Source organism: Oculina patagonica, chromosome 12 (genome assembly GCF_052425735.1).
Source record: "Oculina patagonica isolate OP01 chromosome 12, crgOcupat, whole genome shotgun sequence".
Classification (NCBI taxonomy): domain Eukaryota; kingdom Metazoa; phylum Cnidaria; class Anthozoa; order Scleractinia; family Oculinidae; genus Oculina; species Oculina patagonica.
This window is the reverse complement of record NC_135769.1, coordinates 9,458,266-9,477,621: the sequence shown is the minus strand read 5'-3', so window position 1 is coordinate 9,477,621 and position 19,356 is coordinate 9,458,266. Positions and strand designations below refer to the sequence as shown.

Sequence of the window (19,356 nt, the reverse complement as noted above, 5' to 3'; positions counted from 1 at the left end):
ACGGCAGAACTTGTAATCTATTTTTAGTCGGGTGTCGGGTGACATTGGGAAACTCACTCGCTCAGTTGTAACATTCACAAACCATTTTCAGGGCCGCCTTGCTTTTTAGTCCGTTGATTAGACTTTCTAAAAGTCGTTCGCTTTTTCAAGTCTATCCGTTGATGTCCTGCCATTTCACCAAATTAAACAAACAGTGGACGAACTTTTTCTCAACTTGCGAACTCCTCAACCTTTCAACTTCGCTGCACGTGAAATTCACAATTTCGTTTCGAAGTTCGTAATTTGATTGACAACTACTTAATGAAATTCCCCCTAAAGTTCGTAGCAAACCTCGCGAATTTCAAAAGAACTTCGGAAACCGTTCATGAAAAGTTTGTAAAACACAATGTAAAAAAAGAAGAAAAAAAAATTACTCAGTCTGCACCGTCTGCACCGTCTGCACGGTCTGCAGTCTCTGCATGGTCTGCGTTTTATACCGACCGGTTTTATACCGACCGTTCTCACTTTTGTAAGCGTGATTGAGCTCATTTGCATTTGCAGTGTCGGCCTGCGTGACTAGAGGTGTTGCGTGACGTCGCATAACACTAAAACCACCAACGACCTGCTCGCGAAAAGGCAACACCGATTTGGCGTGGAGAACAGTACAGTGTCATTGAATTAAAATCTAAAGTACGTAAATAGCACAAAAAAACCCATAAGATAAAGTAAACAGGTTTCCAATTGTTTTCCCGATGTTTCCCATGATGCCATCGAAGCAACCGCACCCCTTGAGAATAGCGGTGATGACGTCACCGCGCGAGCGCCTTGGAGCACATGGTACAGAAGACAGACAGCAGTGAGCTTGTAACTCGGATCAGTGAGTAGAATTATGCCAAGCGCTTCATCGCAATCTTCCATGCAGATCACAGCGCCGATGGAGAACAACGACTTACCCAAAAATGTCTTGAACCTCTTGGAGAAGAAAGTTCGTAATTTGGAGAAGCGTAAGGTGAGCTTTGGGGTTTTGTTCGAAGCGATCCCGGACTCGTGTCAGCCGTTTCGTCGGCCACGCCATGACATTTTTAACGGGAAACAATTCGATTCTGTTCACAGGGAAAGCTTGATTCCTACAAGAAACTGGTAGATGCTGGGGAAACGCTGAATGAAGATCAAAAGGTACGTTTATTAGAGGCGAATTTCAGTTAGAACTTAACTTGTGGGCTAAAAACGTAACAGCGAATTGAACGGTGAAAAACATTCGTCCTCGACTCATTCGATCAGCTTGCCAGGTGTGCTTTCTTTCATAGAACGAAGTTTTGCTGTAACGTCCGTTGTCTTTGTTTAAACTTAACAAATCCTCAAGTGTTTATCGGAAGACTTGAAACCGTGGAAAGTGAATTTATGTCGCATTGGGAGTTCTGTGTTGGTAAATCTTGTCAAATTCTGTCGTACTTTTATACGTGATCTGACATTTTTTACACGCGGTTTTGCGCAACCGTGTGACATCATCCAAGGTTTATCTCCGTTCTTTGTTATATTTATTGGCTAACGATAAGAAAATTACATTATGTTTCCTAAACCTTTAAATTTTGCACTGTTGTTTCTTACCAAAACGAAAACTGTTGAAATTTGTACAAATTGTTCATAAAATTAATAATAGTACTTAATATTTTGATTTTTTTTTTTAAGTGTTTAAAGTTATGTTTATATTCCCAGCCTAACTTCAAACTGATTATCAGAAACTAACTGATATCTTCTCTAGCAATTGGTAAATTATTGTCTGTCAATCAAAATTGATACTTGCTCAATTAAAATACTAATTAATTGCCCCCGCAGGGTTTTGGCCCAGAGGCCAAAACCCGAGGAGGCACCCTAGGAGACCCCGGGTATATACATACAAGGACAAAGACTGTTTGTTAAAAAAGTAAGAAATGTGTTTGTCATGGGCAAAGCATTCTCGATTTGACAAAACTAGGCGCGCACGGTCGTCTCGTGTAATTTTAGCAAGAGCGCACGGTGGTGTCGGGTACTTGTAACCATGAGGTTGCGTTTCGTCACCTTCGAGCTTCGCCATCTTCTAGCAGCATTTCCTTTTTGGGGTTTTGGTTTACGCGTGTTCACAGATTTGTTCGAGCGGTTTCTCTGCTTTAAGTGATATTTGAAGCAGTTGTTAGTAATACGTCCAAAGATTTCGAGCAATACACCGATTTCACAAATGGCGGACGCGCGGAAAAGAACTGGTTCTGAAGCATGAAAACGAGGCGTTTTAGGATAAACAACTTTCGTGTTACAAGGGGAGAAGTGAAAATTACAGGAGTTTTGAAGCTCTCCTCCGTTGAATGGGGGTATTAGCTCGTTTTCTAGGTTGATTTCGAGATTACCGAGTTCGAAATAAGTTCGCGGCCAAATATCTTGTTTTGTTTCTGGTTGTAAGCAAAACCCTGGGTTTCACATGGCTTGAAATACGGTGGGTCGCCAACGATGTTAAACCTCAGACTTATATCAAGAAAGCTCCGGTATCCAGACGAGTGTACACATTTTCTTAAGGATTTTGGTAAGTCATTGAAGAATTACGAAAATAAACACGCAATTGTCTGTGTCAACATACATGTACGTTGTGAAAAAATGTGTAACAATGGATTTTCGGGCCGGTTTCTTTATATTTTGTCTGGTAAAATAACCATACGTGATACCATTAAGTACCTGAAATGCATCAATAAAAATGTGTTATTCTCAACCGACTTAGTAGTTTTTTTGGACTAAGTAGGCTAGTAGATTCTTGCATTTTAGAAAAAAATTGTATTCAAATAATTCAGACAGACTAAAGCGGCTAATTCGATTAAGCATAAAACATCACTTGGCTCCACGCAAACCAAAGGAGTTACATTAAGTGAAGCGGACAGTAAATGTTCAACACAATCTTCAGTGAACAAGATCATCACAATGTTCCTCAAGTCAATAACAATGCTATTTACTCTGGAATTCCTTCTGCTGTGTCGGACGACTGAAGTTGTTTGATCTCAGGAAGAAATTAATCACGTGCTAGACAACCACGACGAAGGTCCAACTGATAGAGCAAATATTCACGGTTTCGCTTCGTTTTACAAGCTTTACAGGACACTGTGAGTGAAGGTGCCCTCCGTTTTAATTTATATAAAGCTGAGATTATTGGAAGCGATTTTTATTCATTTATCAAGTATTCTCAAATATAAGGGTTTATTACAAAGAAGAAACATATATATCATACCATTGGAATTCAATACCGGTAGTCTTGGGCTTCGTCTGTTACAGTATTTGTCAACATTTTAACGATTTGCCATAGCACAGCAAAGGTGTTTTGCGAAGTATAAAAATAATTAAATAGCGAGAGAATAATAGTAATTTGTTTAAAGGAAATGTGACCGGTCAAGGTGGCTCAAAGTTGAATGTTGACTTGTCAAGTTCCCATTCAAAGCCAGAGTTCGTGCTCTACTAAATCCGCAAGGAGACAGAGTTAGAATTGTTTGCTTTCACAAAAGTGAAAAGAACATACCTTAACAGCGTCTGGAAAATAACGTACCTTGACAGAGTTTGAAAATTAATTTCAATATCGTTCCGTGTAAATTTTTTACCGGCCAACAGCCGTCGAAGCTCCTTATTGGAAAACCAAAACTTTAACTCTGTTTCCCTGCAGATCTACGGTCCCTTTCTTCTTGCAACACAGAAACAAGAATAATTACTAGACTGTAAACTCGTTAAGAATTCCGTAATCTCGAAAACCTGGAAGGAAAACGGTCTATTACCCCGTTTAACAAACAAAAACTTCAGAACTCGCGTATTTTTCACTTTTCCCCTTGTAACACGAAAGCTGTTTATCCTAAAACGCCTCGTTTTCATGCCTCGTACCAGTTTTTTTCCGCGCGTCCGCCATTTGTGAAATCGGTGTATTGGTTTCGTGTTCTTGGCTACGTGTGTTCCAAGAGCTGATTCGAGCGTCAGCGTTTGCTTTCGGGGGTTTGTATCGTATACACCTTACAACGAGTAATAAACAAAAATGTAATACAAGGTAATTCGTTTCGCTAACAAACTGTCAGATTATTTGATCCAAAGAGTGGGTTGAATAAGGATCAAAAATTGTTTTCTCGAATCTTTGAACTGTGCCATATATATTTGTTACTCGTGGAATTTTAAGGCTTTTGGCCTGGAAATTATTGTTAGTATTAAAGTTAATTTTGAATGTTATAAGCCCGGGAATAAGCTTATTTTTTTTAGGACACAACGGTGTCACACACAAGAAATTCCGCAGCAAACAATGTCATGACGTACATGGTACAGTAAAAAAAGAAGCCTAATTGTGTAGTCCATCGGCATCAATAAAGGCGACAAAAAGACTCCACTAATCCTAGATTATTGCTGTAAACAAATTATAAAAAGGCGGGGGCAGCTTTATAGTGAGAACTATTACTAGTTTAATTGATAGCCTGCATTGTAGCCGGACATGTCACATAATCTTCAGTATACTCCATCTGCACGAAGGCTCTCAGAAGCTTGTTCTGATATCGTGCAGTTTTGTGAAGATCTGTGTATTCATTTCTGATTGGCTAGTTTTTGCGAACAAATTTATTTTTAGCTTTGCGTGTCTTGCGTGACCAGTTTCATATGATTTTGTCCAATCGCAAAGTGTGTTTGAAAGTACTATGAAACGAGCCAATCAGAAATGTATACACAGATCTTTGTAAACCTGTGGAATATCAGCAGGGTGTCAAGTTCCTATTTTTTCCTATTTTTTCCTATTTTTTGGCCTGCCTCCTATTTTCTCCTATCTTTTCATGAAATTCCTATTTTTTCCTATTTTTTAGGGGTTTTTCAGGTACACAGAAACATTGTGAAATATTTGAAATGAAATTGTAAATAAAATTGATAAATTCTATAAAAAACTGAAACTTCATGTCAAAAAAGACCGCTTTGAAGCCGTTATTAGTGATTTTCTTCTGAAACTCATGCCCAGACTTTCTCATTGCTTTTGATAGCATGCAAGATAGTGAGGATACTCTGATGCGAGAGGAAGAAGTAGTAAAAGCAGACTTGAAAGCGGCTGATGAACTAATGATGCCCTTTCAGCAACAGCTGTCAACAAACAAACAAACTGTTAATGTAGCCACAATGATGCTTGACACTGCTAAGACCAAGCGAGACCAAGCAATGCAAAGCTTGGAGAAAATAGGACAAAAGAGAAAACTGTCGACTGACAAACAGCACAGACTGATAGAAAAGGCCATGTCCTCAACAGCAAATGCTGCCAAAATGAGAGCAAAGCTAAGGTTACCCAATCTGCTAAAATAGCCAAAACAGTATAGTGTTGGACTTTTTGATTGTTGATTTTTCAAAATCGTGGTTGGCTTTTATTGTAAGAAAGACATACATTTGGTGAAAGTGAAAATTATATTGTTTCGGTTTGTAAAAAAATGAGCTTTTCATTCTCACAGTTTTAAAGGTCTAATGACTTAAAGTAAATGCATCTTGTGAAGTATCTAATGAAATTTGGAATCTGGTAATTGTTGTAGGATGAGTTGTGCTTGGTAACATTTTGAAACATTTGTTTATACGGCAATACATTGTGGATGTATGCCATTGTACCTGTTAAATATTAAAGCGTTGGGTTGTGAAACAAAGTTGCTGTTGGGAGTGTTAAGAGGATAGAACTCAAAGAAATCCTCCTATTTTTTCCTATTTTGGGGTGAGAATTCCTATTTATTTCCTATTTTTTGGACATTGTCATTCCTATTTTCCTATTTTCTAAGTGCCGTTTGTCACTTGACACCCTGTATCAGAACAAGCTTTTGGGAGCTGTTGGGCAGACAGACTATACTGGTGGTTTAGACTGTCTGCGACGCATGCTATTTAATTGGTTGCCTTACAGTAAATATTTACTGTGTTGCCTACTGTACCATTGCCTCTTGACAAAGTTTTTTTTGTTAATTTTTGAACGTTTTTTTGCCACTTCCTTATGGCTTTTGTTTGAACTGGCCAATGAAAATGCAAGAACCCAGACCCCTCATTCTGGAGTCCTGCACGCTAACCATCAGGACACTGCGCCTCCCAAAAAGAACCATCAAAAGGGTGTCAAAAATAAATTAAAAAAGCAAAAGCAAATGGTACTCATGTTTACTGGTCTGACGCAAACACCACAGCAATGATTTCAGAAGTTACATGATTTTGTCGCTTTGCCATTCCCAAACTCAACAATAGCCATTCAAAAATCTTGTCTGCTTCCCTGATTTGCCACAAAATTGAGTCAAAGACCTGATATTGCCAGGTTTTGCCTGTATTTGGGTACAGTGGTTTAATGCTATTAAATCATTTCTTTTTGGAACACCTCAGTGGCATAGGTATTTCAATACTCCAAGTTAATTTTTTCATTTGGCCACCGACTGCTCAAGTTTCGTCGGCAGTGAAAAATTTAAGTCGCTAAATTAAGCTCACGCTTTCAATCCTTCTTCTCAATTTTAGTCGCCATGCTGGCAACTTCGGTCCCAATTTAGTCAAAAGCTCCAAAATTTAGTCACCATGATGACTAAAATGGTCTTAACTTGGTGGGTGGTATTTTGGTTTGACTTTGCCTTGCCGAAATACGACCCATGACTTGACCAAACTCATTTGATTCTCAGAAGTGTACCAACATGTTATGATTAACATATGCCAAAATCAGAAACTTAGAGCTTCAATATACATCAAGGTACCCGTGACATTATGCTCTCTGTTAATTTTATTGGTTTTGTTTCAGCTTGCAGTCAGCCAGTTGGGCCAAGTTGAACAGAATCTGGAATTTGCCAGGGATCTGCAAAAGAACATCACCCAGATCTGCAATGACGTAAGTGAACAGATTTATGAATTATGCTGCATTGGGAAGAGGGGCCTTCAACATTTTGTGCCAAACTCCAAGGCAGAAGTACAATGCTAGTCAAATATTTAGGGGGTTCTACTGTTGTCTTGGAATTTAGATGTACCAAGACTGTTCCTTACTAAAACAGCACTGCATTTAACCTGAATAGCACTCCAGTTAGCCTAAATAGTGCTGTGTTAGCCAAACAAGCACTCCGGTTAGCCTACTTTAGCTTGGGTTGCTTGCGGTTAGCTTTTATAATAGGGTTAGGATTTTTATTATAAAAAAAATCAGGATTCTGGCAGCTGGTTGTCAGTGGCTTAGTGTATATCATTCCCACTTGGTGACCCTGGTTTGAATCCTCTTGGTCTCAACACTTTTTAATTTAGCAAAAATAAGTTTAGTGTGATTATACCTCATGTATGAAAAAAATAAAAAGTCTCATTTCACGATCTGAGTGGCAAAGAGTCACGCCCATTCCTTTATACAGTCAACTCTCGTTAAAGCGGACACACTTGGGGTGTCATTTAGTGTCGGCTGTAGCGAGATTTTGTAATAGCGGTTGTCAACCCCCTTTTGCCAGGGATCTAGATTTTGTCTGTAATAGAAAATGTCCGCATTAGCGGGGTGTCTGCAAGGCGAGAGTTGACTGTGCTACTCCGAGTAGAAGCACTGCAATCTTCAGTTATTTCAATGGGGCTTGGTAACACAATTTTAGGCAATTTTAGCACTGATTGTAGAATTAACTGAAAAATCATGTTTTTCAGCATGTGAAACTACAGAAGAAGATGGCTAAGCGTGATCAAGCAGCCATGGTTGCGGCACAGCGTGATGGTGACATCTCCAAGGTGTGTCAGGTGCTGGAACTGCAGGCGTTGATGGACAACTTGTCAGAGGATGTGCGTGTGGATTTTCTGAATGGCACCAATGGAGCTGTGGTAAGCTTAAGTTCATTTTACTATTATTCCGCCTCTTAATCATGGTTTTTATTGGAAAACAAACAAGGGCAAACAATTAATTTCTAGGTGCATTTGCTGTGAAGGTCAATAAAAAAGTGAATCGTTAATCTTGGTGCTTTCTTGCACGCGGCCGAAAGACATGCTTCGAAGTGTTCCTCTGCAAACAGCTTTGTAGAGGAACCAAAAGGCAGTGAACAACAACAAAGTTTTCAGGTTTTTATATGTTTATTCAGTGACGTCTTGAAAAGTTATTATTAATTATGAATATTAGGCCTTTTAGAACTCCAACCAGCGATGTTTCCAGAGATAAGCTGCACCCCTGATTTTTTACTTGAACTTAAAGGAAAAAGGTGTGGCTTATTCATGGATCTTTACGGTACTTTTTTGCGATCTGAGTGTAACAATAGTAAAAAAAAGCCTTAAAGACCTGATATAACAACTCGGAAATGACGTCAAAATGCTGGAAATGGCATGTGCGTGAGAGAACCTACAATAATTTAAATATGTAGTTTTACAAATTAAACTTATTTTTTAATTTCTAGGTCGTGTCAGAGGAGAATTTTGTTCAAATTGACGAGTTTTACAAGCTGATAACCCCTAATGCAGATGGAGATGAACCAATAAAGGAACAACAAATGGCAGCCAGTCGACATATTGTGAAGTTTTTGGATGCCAGTCCAGAGGCTGTAGTAGGAACAACATGTATCCTTTAGTTCCTTTTGCAGAATTTGTTGATTGAGTCTGTGTGTGTTGACTAGATGTTCATTCATTACAACCAATGCAATTGATGTGTGAATGGCCATCGGCCTGAAGGTTCCAATGTTCACGTTAACATTCCTTCAATGAATTTAATTGACATGACACTTCACCACATGATTGAAAGAAACGTTTCATTAATTGAAAAAATGAAATCAGAGAATGAAATATTTTATGGATGTTTGAAGTTGTGTGTTCGTGCTTGATGTGCGTTGATGGTAAAAAATGGCAAAAAGCTGTAAAAGTATCGCACAACTCTTTCATTTTGAGTCAACAGTTATTGTCCATTGTTATGTTTTGGAACATACTGTTGCAATTATACATCTTCTGTGTCTCGTGTTAGTCACAGTGTCTACAAGTTTGTTCCAAACAGGTACTATTTCCTTAACTCTAACTAGACAAAGCACTCAATGAATTGGTTGCGTCGATCAAGAAATGTGGCTATTTTGAGCAGTCACAGGAAGATGAGGAGGAGGAGGAAGAGGAGGAAGCAGAAGAAGAAGCTGCTGTCGAAGGTGAAAATGACGAGGATCAGCAAGGATCTGGAGATGATAATGCTCAACTAATTCAAGTAAGTGTACTAATGTGAGCTTTACAGTTCAGGATGTGATTTCTCCTTAGTTCTTACTATATTTTTACCTTATTTTGCCTTTGGAGAGTTCGATTGAAAGTCTAGATGCCTTTACTGGAATAACCAGGTCCTGTAATCTTGTTATTTTACTTCAGGGTAATAATCCATTTTAATTCACAGTCAATTTTCATTTCAATGTTCTAGATTTCATTGCTGTCCTATAATCATTGCCATCATTCCTCATAATGCATGCCTTATGCCTCGCTTCATGCCACAGACATGCACATCTGTAAAATACATGTAAAATTCTCATTGACAGGCCCAGGGCTTGCTATATTTTTTGTTCAAAATGCTGCTACAGCTGGCTTACAATGTATTTCTTACTTTGATTTGCACAAAACAATTTGTGTCTTAATCTTTTCCCACCCTCCTACTACCATTTTCGAGCGACCGTGAAAGGCAAACTTTTTTCTGCGTTTTCTCACGTGTAAAACATTCAAGTTTGTCTAGACAAACTGTCGCGTTTTACAAGTAAACCATTTAACGTTGATTAACGTAAAAAATACTCTCAAAATAAAAATAAATAAATAAACAATCGCTGATCGCTGTCACAACAATTGCCAGAAATGTAAAGCCGCCCTTTTCTGTCGACATTCATTGAAGAAATATAAAAAGTCGACGCAAAAGTTTTCAAAACCATTGTTTCATGTGCAGAAACACACCGGCGGAGCTGTCAAACTTGACATGTTGACGCCACAAACGTGAATTGGTTCAGTTGAAAAACGCGACGGTTTGTCTAGTCAAACTTGAATGTTTTACCCTTGAAACAACGCGGAAAAAAGTTTGCCTTTCACGGTCGCTCGAAAATGGTAGTATGACAATTGAATGCTTTGGAAGAAATTTTAAGATGTCTTCTGGGTCACGTTTTGAAGATTTTTAGTTTCATTTGTTAAAGTTTTGTGACTTGCCTAATGAAATGCTTTCTTAACTTGGAATAGAACCAGACAGTGGACTCAACTAATGGACCCTCAGACACTCACGTAAATGGCGGAAACACTGCGACATCTAATGCAAATGAAGGAGGAAACATGGCAACATTTGCATCTAACGAGCATGGCCTGAATTTTCTTAGCGAATCAGAAGTAGAATCCAAACCTCAAACTGTAGCTGAGCCACCAGCACCTGTCGAAAAACCAACTAAAGAAGCCCCCCCTGAGAGCAGTGGGTTTGGTGCTTCAGGAGCAGATGAAGGCTGGGTTGAACAGGGGGGTGACAGAAATGCTGCTGATCAAGGAGATGACACTGGTTAGTGATTTGAAGTTTTTGAGTTTTGAGAACTGTAAGTTGCCACGAGAATATGTAATTTCTGTTGTCAAGAGTGTGGGACAAGAAAAAGTCGGAGTCACCAATGGAAATCAATCCGTCCTTCTACACATCGATCAAATGATTTTGAATGTACCACTGAATTACAGGGAGACTTGTTGCAAACTGTAAACCCAGGTCACACTACACGGTAAATCTACAAGTACTTAACAAGAATGCATTTTTGTTGATTTACATTGAATTTTCTGTTTTAGCAGGTTTTGACACAGTACATCATTCTAATGGCTTTTCACGTGGGGGACGTGGTGGTCGAGGTGGATTCCGTAGAGGCGATGGTTATAATCGTCGAGGAGGGCCCCCTGGAGAGAGAGGAAATAGGCGTGGCAGAGGTGGATTTAGTGGACCTCCCCGTGGAGGAAGAGGAGGGGGATTTGGACAGCAACAGGTACATGTACATTTAGTCTGTCTTGCTAAAAAGTATTGTTGATTTACATGAAGAAACATATTCTTGAGTAATGATAACATTAGCTGTTGTCCTGTTTTTACCGAATGGTAATGAGGTTATGTTATGGGCCGCATTTTCTCACTCGAACACTCACTCACTCACTCGATTCTGATATCAAACCGCAATTAATTTATCATTAAACGAGAAACGTGCTGATGGAAAGGTCTTTTAAACACATTCAGCACATGTCAATCAGAAACAAATTATTCTTCAACCTCGTTCCAGTGTCTCTCTCTTTCAGGGAAGTAAATTGAATTTCACAAAACAAATCGAAAGAGGATCACTTACACTTATCCTCTGGTGATAAAAGAGAAAAGAATTCGCTCAACGAAGCCTCAGAGCATAGGCTAACAATGACCCATTCACGTAAGAAAACATTCAAAGACGCGTTTTAGTAAACACAACATTTATGCTCGTTTTTGTTTCGCGTCACATCATCTTTGTGTCACGTCATCCGTTCTTCATCTTTTTGAGTCGTGCAGAAACGCGCATCTTTCTCTCAAATTTTATTCGCTGCTTAATATAACGCTATACGTGCTGGCAGAAAAGTAAACATATTCACAAAACAAATTTACTTAATGCTTAAAAGGATCAAAGGTTACACTTAAATATTTTTGTGATGAAATAGAATTCGCGCTACGAAGCCTGAGAGCACGAACCATCAATGATGCAATTCCCATGGAAAAATAAAACATTCACAGGGAAATAAAGTGATATTGTGTTACATTATTGAACGCTTATTTGAAGAAAAAAAAGCTATCAATGACCCATTCACGCAAGAAAACACTCGAAGGCAAATTAAGTGAGATTGTGACATTACTGACAGCACCTATGAACTACATATAGTTACGCTTAAACTGTTATAGAAAATTATTATTGCATGTGACGTGATTTTATAAACGTTTCAGCTCACTGGAAAAACACGAGTTGCGTAGCACGTTTCTGTTTCGTGTTACGTCACCTCGTGTCACGTCATCCGTTTTTCATCTTTTTGAGGCGAGCAGATCTCAAATTTCATCGGCTGTTCAAAAAATAACAACGCTTGTCGCTGCCTAGCCTCCCACGCAGTCGTTCTTAGGGGCGATTGTGTTACACACCATGTAACGCAATCGCGGGGAGGAGTGTAACGCGATCACCCCTAAGAACGACTGCGTGGGAGGCTAGTCGCTGCCCAGTATGTATATTATATATGTGCTGACAGAAGAGTAATTGAACACACAATTTGTGACCCTCCATGTGAAAAGGGGGCTTAACGCAATTTCTCTCAAACGCGTTTAAACGCAGCGTTTGAAACGCATTTGAAACGGGTTTCAAACAGTTTCAAACAGATTTCAAACGCGTTTCAAACACCTTTTGAATTTAGAGCGTTTCAAATGCAGAAAACGCATTTTATAGGGTTTGAAACGCCAAATTATTTGAGCATAATTATTACTAAACGTAGGAGGAAGACAACATTGTTTATGACAGTTTCCCAATAGTAATTTTTGGAACGGTTTCACAGAACATCCCGGTAACAAATCGAAACAAAATATGACGTCTACCCGTGTTGCCGGAAGCTCGGCGAAAAGGTTGTTTTTGACTTTCTGCGGCCCTTTTGCTTTCAAATGGCAGTCATTCTGCAGAATTTAGCGAAAACTGTAGACTAGCTCCAATTTAACTGCACAAAATAATTTTCCGCGGCAGCCATTTAGCAGCGCTCATTTTACTGTTGAATTACTGCAGTTGGGCTGCAAGTACAGTCAACTTAAACATAGCGCAGAAGTTTTGATAACCTGTCTTAATTTTCGAACTGTTAACTGCAAAATCGCTGTGTGATAAAGCCAGCTGGTTGATATTATTTCTCACTAACAGGAGTATAAAATTAAATCAATAGTGCCGCTCGAGTACTCAGCGGCGACTGTATTTTCATTTGAAGGAATGCAACTCACCGAAAACGTGTCATCTGGCATCCGAAAGTGAATTTTTCATCGATCAATCAATACAATTTTTAATATTTATATTGCAGTGTGTTTACAGGGAACATAAATTTGCAGTTTCCTTTTCTCCTGTGTGCGTTGCCATTCTCCATTCATGAAACCTCGGAAACTTCAAATGATCGCTGTTGAACGTTCAAAGCGCCCCGCTTGTGGTTTGAAGCATCAGGTTACACGAGTTCCGCACGTGATTAATCGTGGCGTGGAATTACTTTACACGCAACAGTTTCAAATGTAACTGTTCATACATAAGGTTTTCGTTTTACAATCTATAGTTTAGTGAAATATGTCGCTTATTTGCCGAAATTATCTCGATAAAATGTGATATATTTCAAGTCTTCAGAAAACAACCTGATGTGTGAGACGTGACAATGCACACGATCTGTAAAACCTGATACTTTGTTTACTTTATTTGGCGGTCAAGATTTGAAAGTTAAAACGATCGGTTGACCGAACGGACAGTTTAAATGTGTTGTTCAGTTTGGTTTTTCAAGTTACAAGGGAATTAACAAGCGACAAGATGGTCCAAAAGCAAGAAACACGCTTCAGGATATGTGGTGATATAGTTTTCGTGCAGCGAATGTGTTTGTTTACAGTACGCGTTACATATTTTCAACATGTCAGACACAAAGTGATGTGGATAAGGCATACGATGTAAGTATATTTTATAGACTGTACAACTGTACACAATGCAATATTCACAGACAAGCTCTTGCAATTAACACAAGTGTGCATCACGCTAATTTATTGATGAGGAGAAAATGTTACTCAAATCAAAGTTTTCCTGCTACAGCATCATCATTCTCTGATTTCCTCAGTTACTGTAGACACTGTATAATTTGAACTGAAATCGTTGTCACATTTTGAATAAATTATGCTTCAACAGTAATGATAATCTTAAGCATGGCGTTTCAAACACATGCAAACGCGTTTCACCATGTTTCAAACGCCTACTGTTTGAAACGCGTTTCAAACACTTTGAAACGAATTTCAAATGCATTTGAAACGGGTTTCAAACGCGTTTCAAACAAAAACGCTCTTGAAACGCTGTTACGATAAGCCCCCTTTTCATATGGAGGGTCACATTTATCGCATCTAAGACAGTAAAAACCATATTCAAAGGTTACAATTTATTTTGGTGGTGAAAAATAGAATTTGCGCTTCGAAGCCGGAGAGCACAAAGCATCAGTGACCCATTGACACAACTCACATGAAAAAAAAAAAAAGCATTTAAAGGCAAATGAAGTGAGACCGTTACATTCTTGAACGCTTATTTGAAAAACAAAGCGAAGGACGCCACTTCATCGAATTACCATGAGGTTGCTCGAAGAGCCTTTGATTTTATTATTCAATTTGTTGGGTTTACAGGGCTGCAAATAATTATTTCTTCAAAGGACATAATGTATGATAAAGTTACCATTTTTTGAGTCAAAGCAGAAACACTTTGAATTTATTTCCTGTATTTTAAAACATTTGATTCATAATTGTCACAACACAAAACAACATTCCTGAAAAGGACATAATAGAAGGAAAATTTAAATTCATCTTCAAAATAAAGATTTTTAAAAATTGCCAGACATACATGTAATGTGTTGTTCCAGAAATTATCCATACCCCTCCCACGGATAGTTATTTAGTTTTAATCCCCTACCCTTCTGGAAATTCCAGTAATGCCCCATGCTTTCCTTTAAAAATTTTAGCTTTTGAGGACCCCCACCGCCTTAGAATTTCCGATGACCTTCCAAGGGGTGGGTATGGATATTTTCTGGAACTGCACAATGTTTGACCATGGTTTGGATTTCATGAGATACTCAGGTTAACTTTGGTTGGCCATTGTCTGGTGACATGGCTGTTATTTGCAGTTCTGGGTTTATCTGGTTTTCAGTTACTGGTAAGTCGTGAAACCTGCTGTAAGCTGTAATAAAAACGGCGAAGATTTCCCTTTGCAGCCTGTTGTGCCAAACTGTTATGGTTATGTTAAACTGTTGCCACCCCTATTAAAACTTCTGTTACTATAATGCATTCATTATCAAAATCTTTTGATCTTGCAGGATAACCACCAGAGACATGGAGGACCTTCAGGCAGGGGCTCGCGTGGAGGCCCACCAAGAGGTGGTCCACGAGGTGACCGTGGAGGACGACGTGGGGGAGGGGCCCCTCAGTAATAGCTGCTTGAGTGCAATAAAATATTTGGAACTAACCTTCAGTGAGTTAGGAAGATTTTGATGGAGCTTTTGGCATAAAGTTACAAGAACTGACCTAGTTACAAGCTGTGGATCCTGTGCATGCGACAAGTAATTTAGCAAGCAACTGGAAAAGTTAAACAACCATAATCTTGCACATTATTTTCTCCCTTGAGTATACAAGACTTTCATCATAAACTATAGGCTATGGACAAGTGTTTCTGTTGAAAAGATCTCAGAGGGAATCTTCAGAAAGAATTTATATTTTGTCTTCATGTATAACATTGGAATATTGTGTTGACGGAAGTGGTTTGGCTGCCTTGGGAACAATGATGTTAAAATGGTGGAGTGTGTGAAAAACAAGGCCTGCTTCTCTTCAAGTGCACGCAGTGAATTTAAGAGACCAGAGGCACAGTTAGCAACTTGTCAAGAATAATTGAACTGTATGTTGATATTTGATATCACCTTCCCCCAAACCCCATGTGTCAACAAGTCAAGTGATGCCTGTGGGTTGAAAAATTGCTACATTTTCTTCCTCTTTGGTTTTTGTTGTTGTTGTTGTTGTGATTTTTTCGTTTGTTTTGTTGAAAGCGTATGCTGTACAGAAGAAAAGATTGTCTATTGACGAGAGTATTGTTATGTAAAAAATAAAGCAATTTTGATGTGTTGAACTTTATCTGCGATATTTTTGTTGTTATAATACGTGTAATTGTACTTAAGTGGTTTGAAAGGTTATAGTTTGGGAATAATGCTATCATGCACATGGGACGTGTAAAATTTTGGTCAATTTTTAATTTTTGGACACTTTTTGTCAGAAATTAAAATCTTCTGAAATTTTTTGCAAGTAATGCATGAAGGGACCTTGAGTAGTAGTATGGTTTTCTCACTTCATTAAATTTGTTGGTAACTATTTATACACCTGCAGGGCCCAGTTGTTCAAGGGTGGATAACGCTATCCATCGGATAAATTACTGCCTGGTGGCTAATAACGAAGGTTTTGTAAGACAGTTATCTACTGGATAGCGATTTATCTGGTGGATATATAGCGTCATCCAACCTTTGACAAACTTAGCCCTGGGTAAAGAGTTGCACTTTTGAAGAATTTTAAGTGACTTGCCCAAGAACACAATACAGTGTTTCTGGCTAGGATTTGAACTTCAATCACTTGCCAGCAAGCTAACCATTAGGTAACCGTGCCTTTCTCTCACATCGTGAACCTTATTCCAACATTAAAAGTCAATAGGCCATACCAGCATTTTTTCTATCTCATTTAAAGTTGGCTAGGTTTCATAACTATTTCTCTCAAAGTTCTTTTTCCACTTGCTTTTTTTTCAATGTAACCCCCTCACGTTACAAAATCTGAGGTACCAGTATTATTTCAGCTTTGAAGGTTAGAAAAAAGGTGCTGTCACCAGTTTTAATTTACTGGTACTATCATTTTGAAACAACAGTTCCTCCGTATTTCTGAAAGAGTGTAGAACATCCATAGGTAATGCAAAAGACAATCCAACTATTTCAAAATTGGTCAAAATAATGGATGACCAATGGCACCTTTTTCAAGCCCAGACCCCTGGGTGTATAACATTAGGCCACCATCTTCGTCTAATGAAAACTAGTCAATTATTTTATGCTTCAAATTTGCTTAATTCATCAAGTTAAAACAAAGAAAATCATAACAGTGAAGGAGGTTTTGATACCCCGTCTCGATTGAGGCCCTACCAGGGTAAATTCTGACAAGCGACATGGCCCAAAAAGTAGCGACAGCACTGAAATAAAATGCCGACAAACGACATCCCTTCTGGAAAAACTTAAATTCCGACAAGGACAAGTACTTTTTCTTCAATTTTACTACCGACAGCCCCCCCCCCCCCCCCTGGCAGGGCCTCTTGATTAGCATAATGCTTAATTTCTTCGTTTACTCGTTAGTTTTTGTTTCGATTGAGAAGAAATTTCAAACACGAGGCAGTGTTTCATTGCCTATCAAAACACCTTGAATATCGTTAAAATGTGACGTGCATCTTAATATTTGCAGCTCCCGTCTCGGTGTTTGGATATCCCAATGGAACACTGCCTCTTGTGTACGATATATTATTTTCTTTAATATCTTGCAGAAAAAAGTATTGTCCATAAGAACAAGACTGTTTTAAAACAATAATGGCAAGTCCCTTTTACTCAATGCTAACTCTGTCAACAATGATTGGTTATCAAAATCAACAATGTGCACATACCATTTGTGGATAGGCTGTTGCATTTTTATTTTCTTGGGATCAAAAGGCCCAACCCAAACTGGTCCTGAGGATGTGTTTTGTGCTCTAGATACTTTTACTGCACATAGCATCTTCAGTTAGTGCCTTGTTCTCAAGCATTTTGGTCTCCTGCTACACTGACCCTACAGATCAATGGCAGATCTAGGGGAGGGGTCCCACCTTATTTTTAGGCCAAATAGAGGCTCGTAGGGCCCAGATAAATTACTTTTAAGAGCCCTCTCCCCCTCCTTATTCGAGGTGTAGATAATTGGGCCCCCACTTATCAGAAGGTCTGGATTCGCCACTGCAGACGCCTATAATTCAATAGCGTAGGAATTTCCATACACGACCATGCAATTTTCAACTAACCATTATTTTTTCACCATAGAATGGTGACAGGCAAATACCAATTAAAACCCAATTTAATCAACTGTCAAAGTTAAAAGCCATCAACACTGATTCGAATTTGACATCTCACTTGTGTAGCAACCAATCAGACGCCAGCTGATGTCATATAAAGCAAACAAATCATAGATCTGTCTTAGTGACGAAAGACATGGCTTTATCATAAGTCACAAAGCAACACAAAATGGCATTGTCTCAATTAGTCACAAAACAACATGGTTTACTATTACAGTAACTCTTGAAAATTAAAAAATGTAATAATTATAATGTTTTTAAAATTGCTTGGTTCCAGAAAACATTCATACTCCCCCCACAGAAGAGATTGGAAATTCCGAGGAGGAGGGGGGGGGGAGGAGGGTCACAAAGACCCAAAACTTTAAACCAATGTATGAAGCTAAATTGGAATTTCCAGAGGGGTCGGTGGGGGGGAGGGGTCATAGGGCTAATCCCTTCCGTAGGAGGGATATGGATATTTTCTGGAACCACACAATGTTAATTTATTTCAAGAATCTATAATGTCCCAGAAATATCCATACATGAGGGAATGGGGTGGGGAGGATCAAAAGCCAAAGTAAAGAAGGTAAACTGGAGTTTCCAGTGGGTTGATGTGGAGAAACATACAGTCAAGCAGCTTATCATTTGGGAGGGGGAGGGGGTTTCTATGTATGTATATTTTCTGGTACAGTACAACAAATTATTTTCAAATACTAGCCAGATCACGATGTAACATATTCAACAGTTTACAAAATTCTGAAGTCATGGAATAGATCGATGTTAGTAATCCACTAAAAAATGCACTCTTCAACAACCAATGAGTTTGAGGAAAAGGAAGCAGTCACATCATCTCCACACTCAACAATTGCTTCTGTTACTAACTCAACATCACACTGTTCAGTTCCTTCCTTGTTTTCGTCCTTTTTGTTCTTTCTTTTCCTTGTGATCTTTTTCTTCTGCTGCCTGTTTGGTGCTTTACGGCACCAATTTTTCTTGAGGTGTAATGTGACATTACTGCGTTGGTTATATCTGCGTCCACAATATGGACAGGAGAAAGGTTTTTCTCCTGAGTGGATAAGCTGGTGACGTTTCAGATGTGATGTAGATGAAAAACCTTTGTTGCAAGTTGGGCATCTACAAAGAAATCAGACACTAGATAAATAATAATTCAATGTAATATTCAAAATTAAATAAGTCTCCATCAGGAAAGCCTCCCCTACCACCACCAAACCCCCAAAAAGTAAGCCAACCAAATCTCAGATGCAAAAAGCTTGTATAAATAAATAACCCCTACAAGCTTTCATAAATAAATAACCCTTTTAACTCTTATAAATAAATCAAGACCCAAAAAAATCCCTAGATCAAAAAATTGTTGCACCTCAAAAATCAACAACAAAACACTTTGGTTGGTACTTTAATCACAGAACTACAAGGCACTACCACAAATCTTCATAATAATTATTATTGTTTATAATACCCAAAACATCCCTTCTTAATTTGAAAAAAAAAAAAACTTACCAAATTTTCTTAAGTCTATTAATTAATGGGTTTATATATTCATAAGATCACTGCCCCTCTGACAGAAAAGTAAAATAAAGTG

At 38.6% G+C, this 19,356-nt stretch overlaps 2 protein-coding genes across 7 annotated transcripts in view; one reads left to right on the top strand and one right to left on the bottom strand.

Moving 5' to 3' along the window:
* Window positions 1-790: 790 nt before the first annotated feature.
* On the top strand, window positions 791-15,787 carry LOC144631580 (uncharacterized). 2 transcript variants are annotated; one of them, XM_078490032.1, is made up of 9 exons: window positions 791-988; window positions 1,093-1,155; window positions 6,743-6,829; window positions 7,609-7,779; window positions 8,343-8,502; window positions 8,955-9,127; window positions 10,126-10,432; window positions 10,705-10,895; window positions 14,980-15,787. In XM_078490032.1, exons 1-9 carry the CDS (start codon window positions 869-871, stop codon window positions 15,091-15,093), a joined length of 1,386 nt encoding a protein of 461 aa, XP_078346158.1. In that variant the 5' UTR covers window positions 791-868; the 3' UTR covers window positions 15,094-15,787. The 2 variants fall into 2 exon arrangements, with proteins under 2 accessions (XP_078346158.1, XP_078346159.1); XM_078490033.1 differs by having other exon boundaries at window positions 792-988; window positions 10,708-10,895.
* A 1,197-nt stretch (window positions 15,788-16,984) lies between these two features.
* Window positions 16,985-19,356, bottom strand: part of LOC144631574 (uncharacterized) — a 44,020-nt gene continuing 41,648 nt past the window's right edge. For all 5 annotated transcript variants that reach the window (XM_078490023.1, XM_078490024.1, XM_078490025.1 and 2 more), the window contains one exon: window positions 16,985-18,890. In XM_078490023.1, the coding sequence (XP_078346149.1) occupies window positions 18,548-18,890 (343 nt within the window). In that variant the 3' untranslated portion in view covers window positions 16,985-18,547. The remainder of the gene's footprint in view (window positions 18,891-19,356) is intronic.

Coding starts and splice junctions, on each gene's coding strand:
- LOC144631580 (XM_078490032.1), top strand. CDS start 869: ATGCCAAGCGCTTCATCGCAATCTTCCATGCAGATCACAGCGCCGATG. Junction 7,780..8,342: donor ATGGCACCAATGGAGCTGTG/GTAAGCTTAAGT, acceptor TTTAATTTCTAG/GTCGTGTCAGAGGAGAATTT. Junction 10,433..10,704: donor TGATCAAGGAGATGACACTG/GTTAGTGATTTG, acceptor TTTCTGTTTTAG/CAGGTTTTGACACAGTACAT.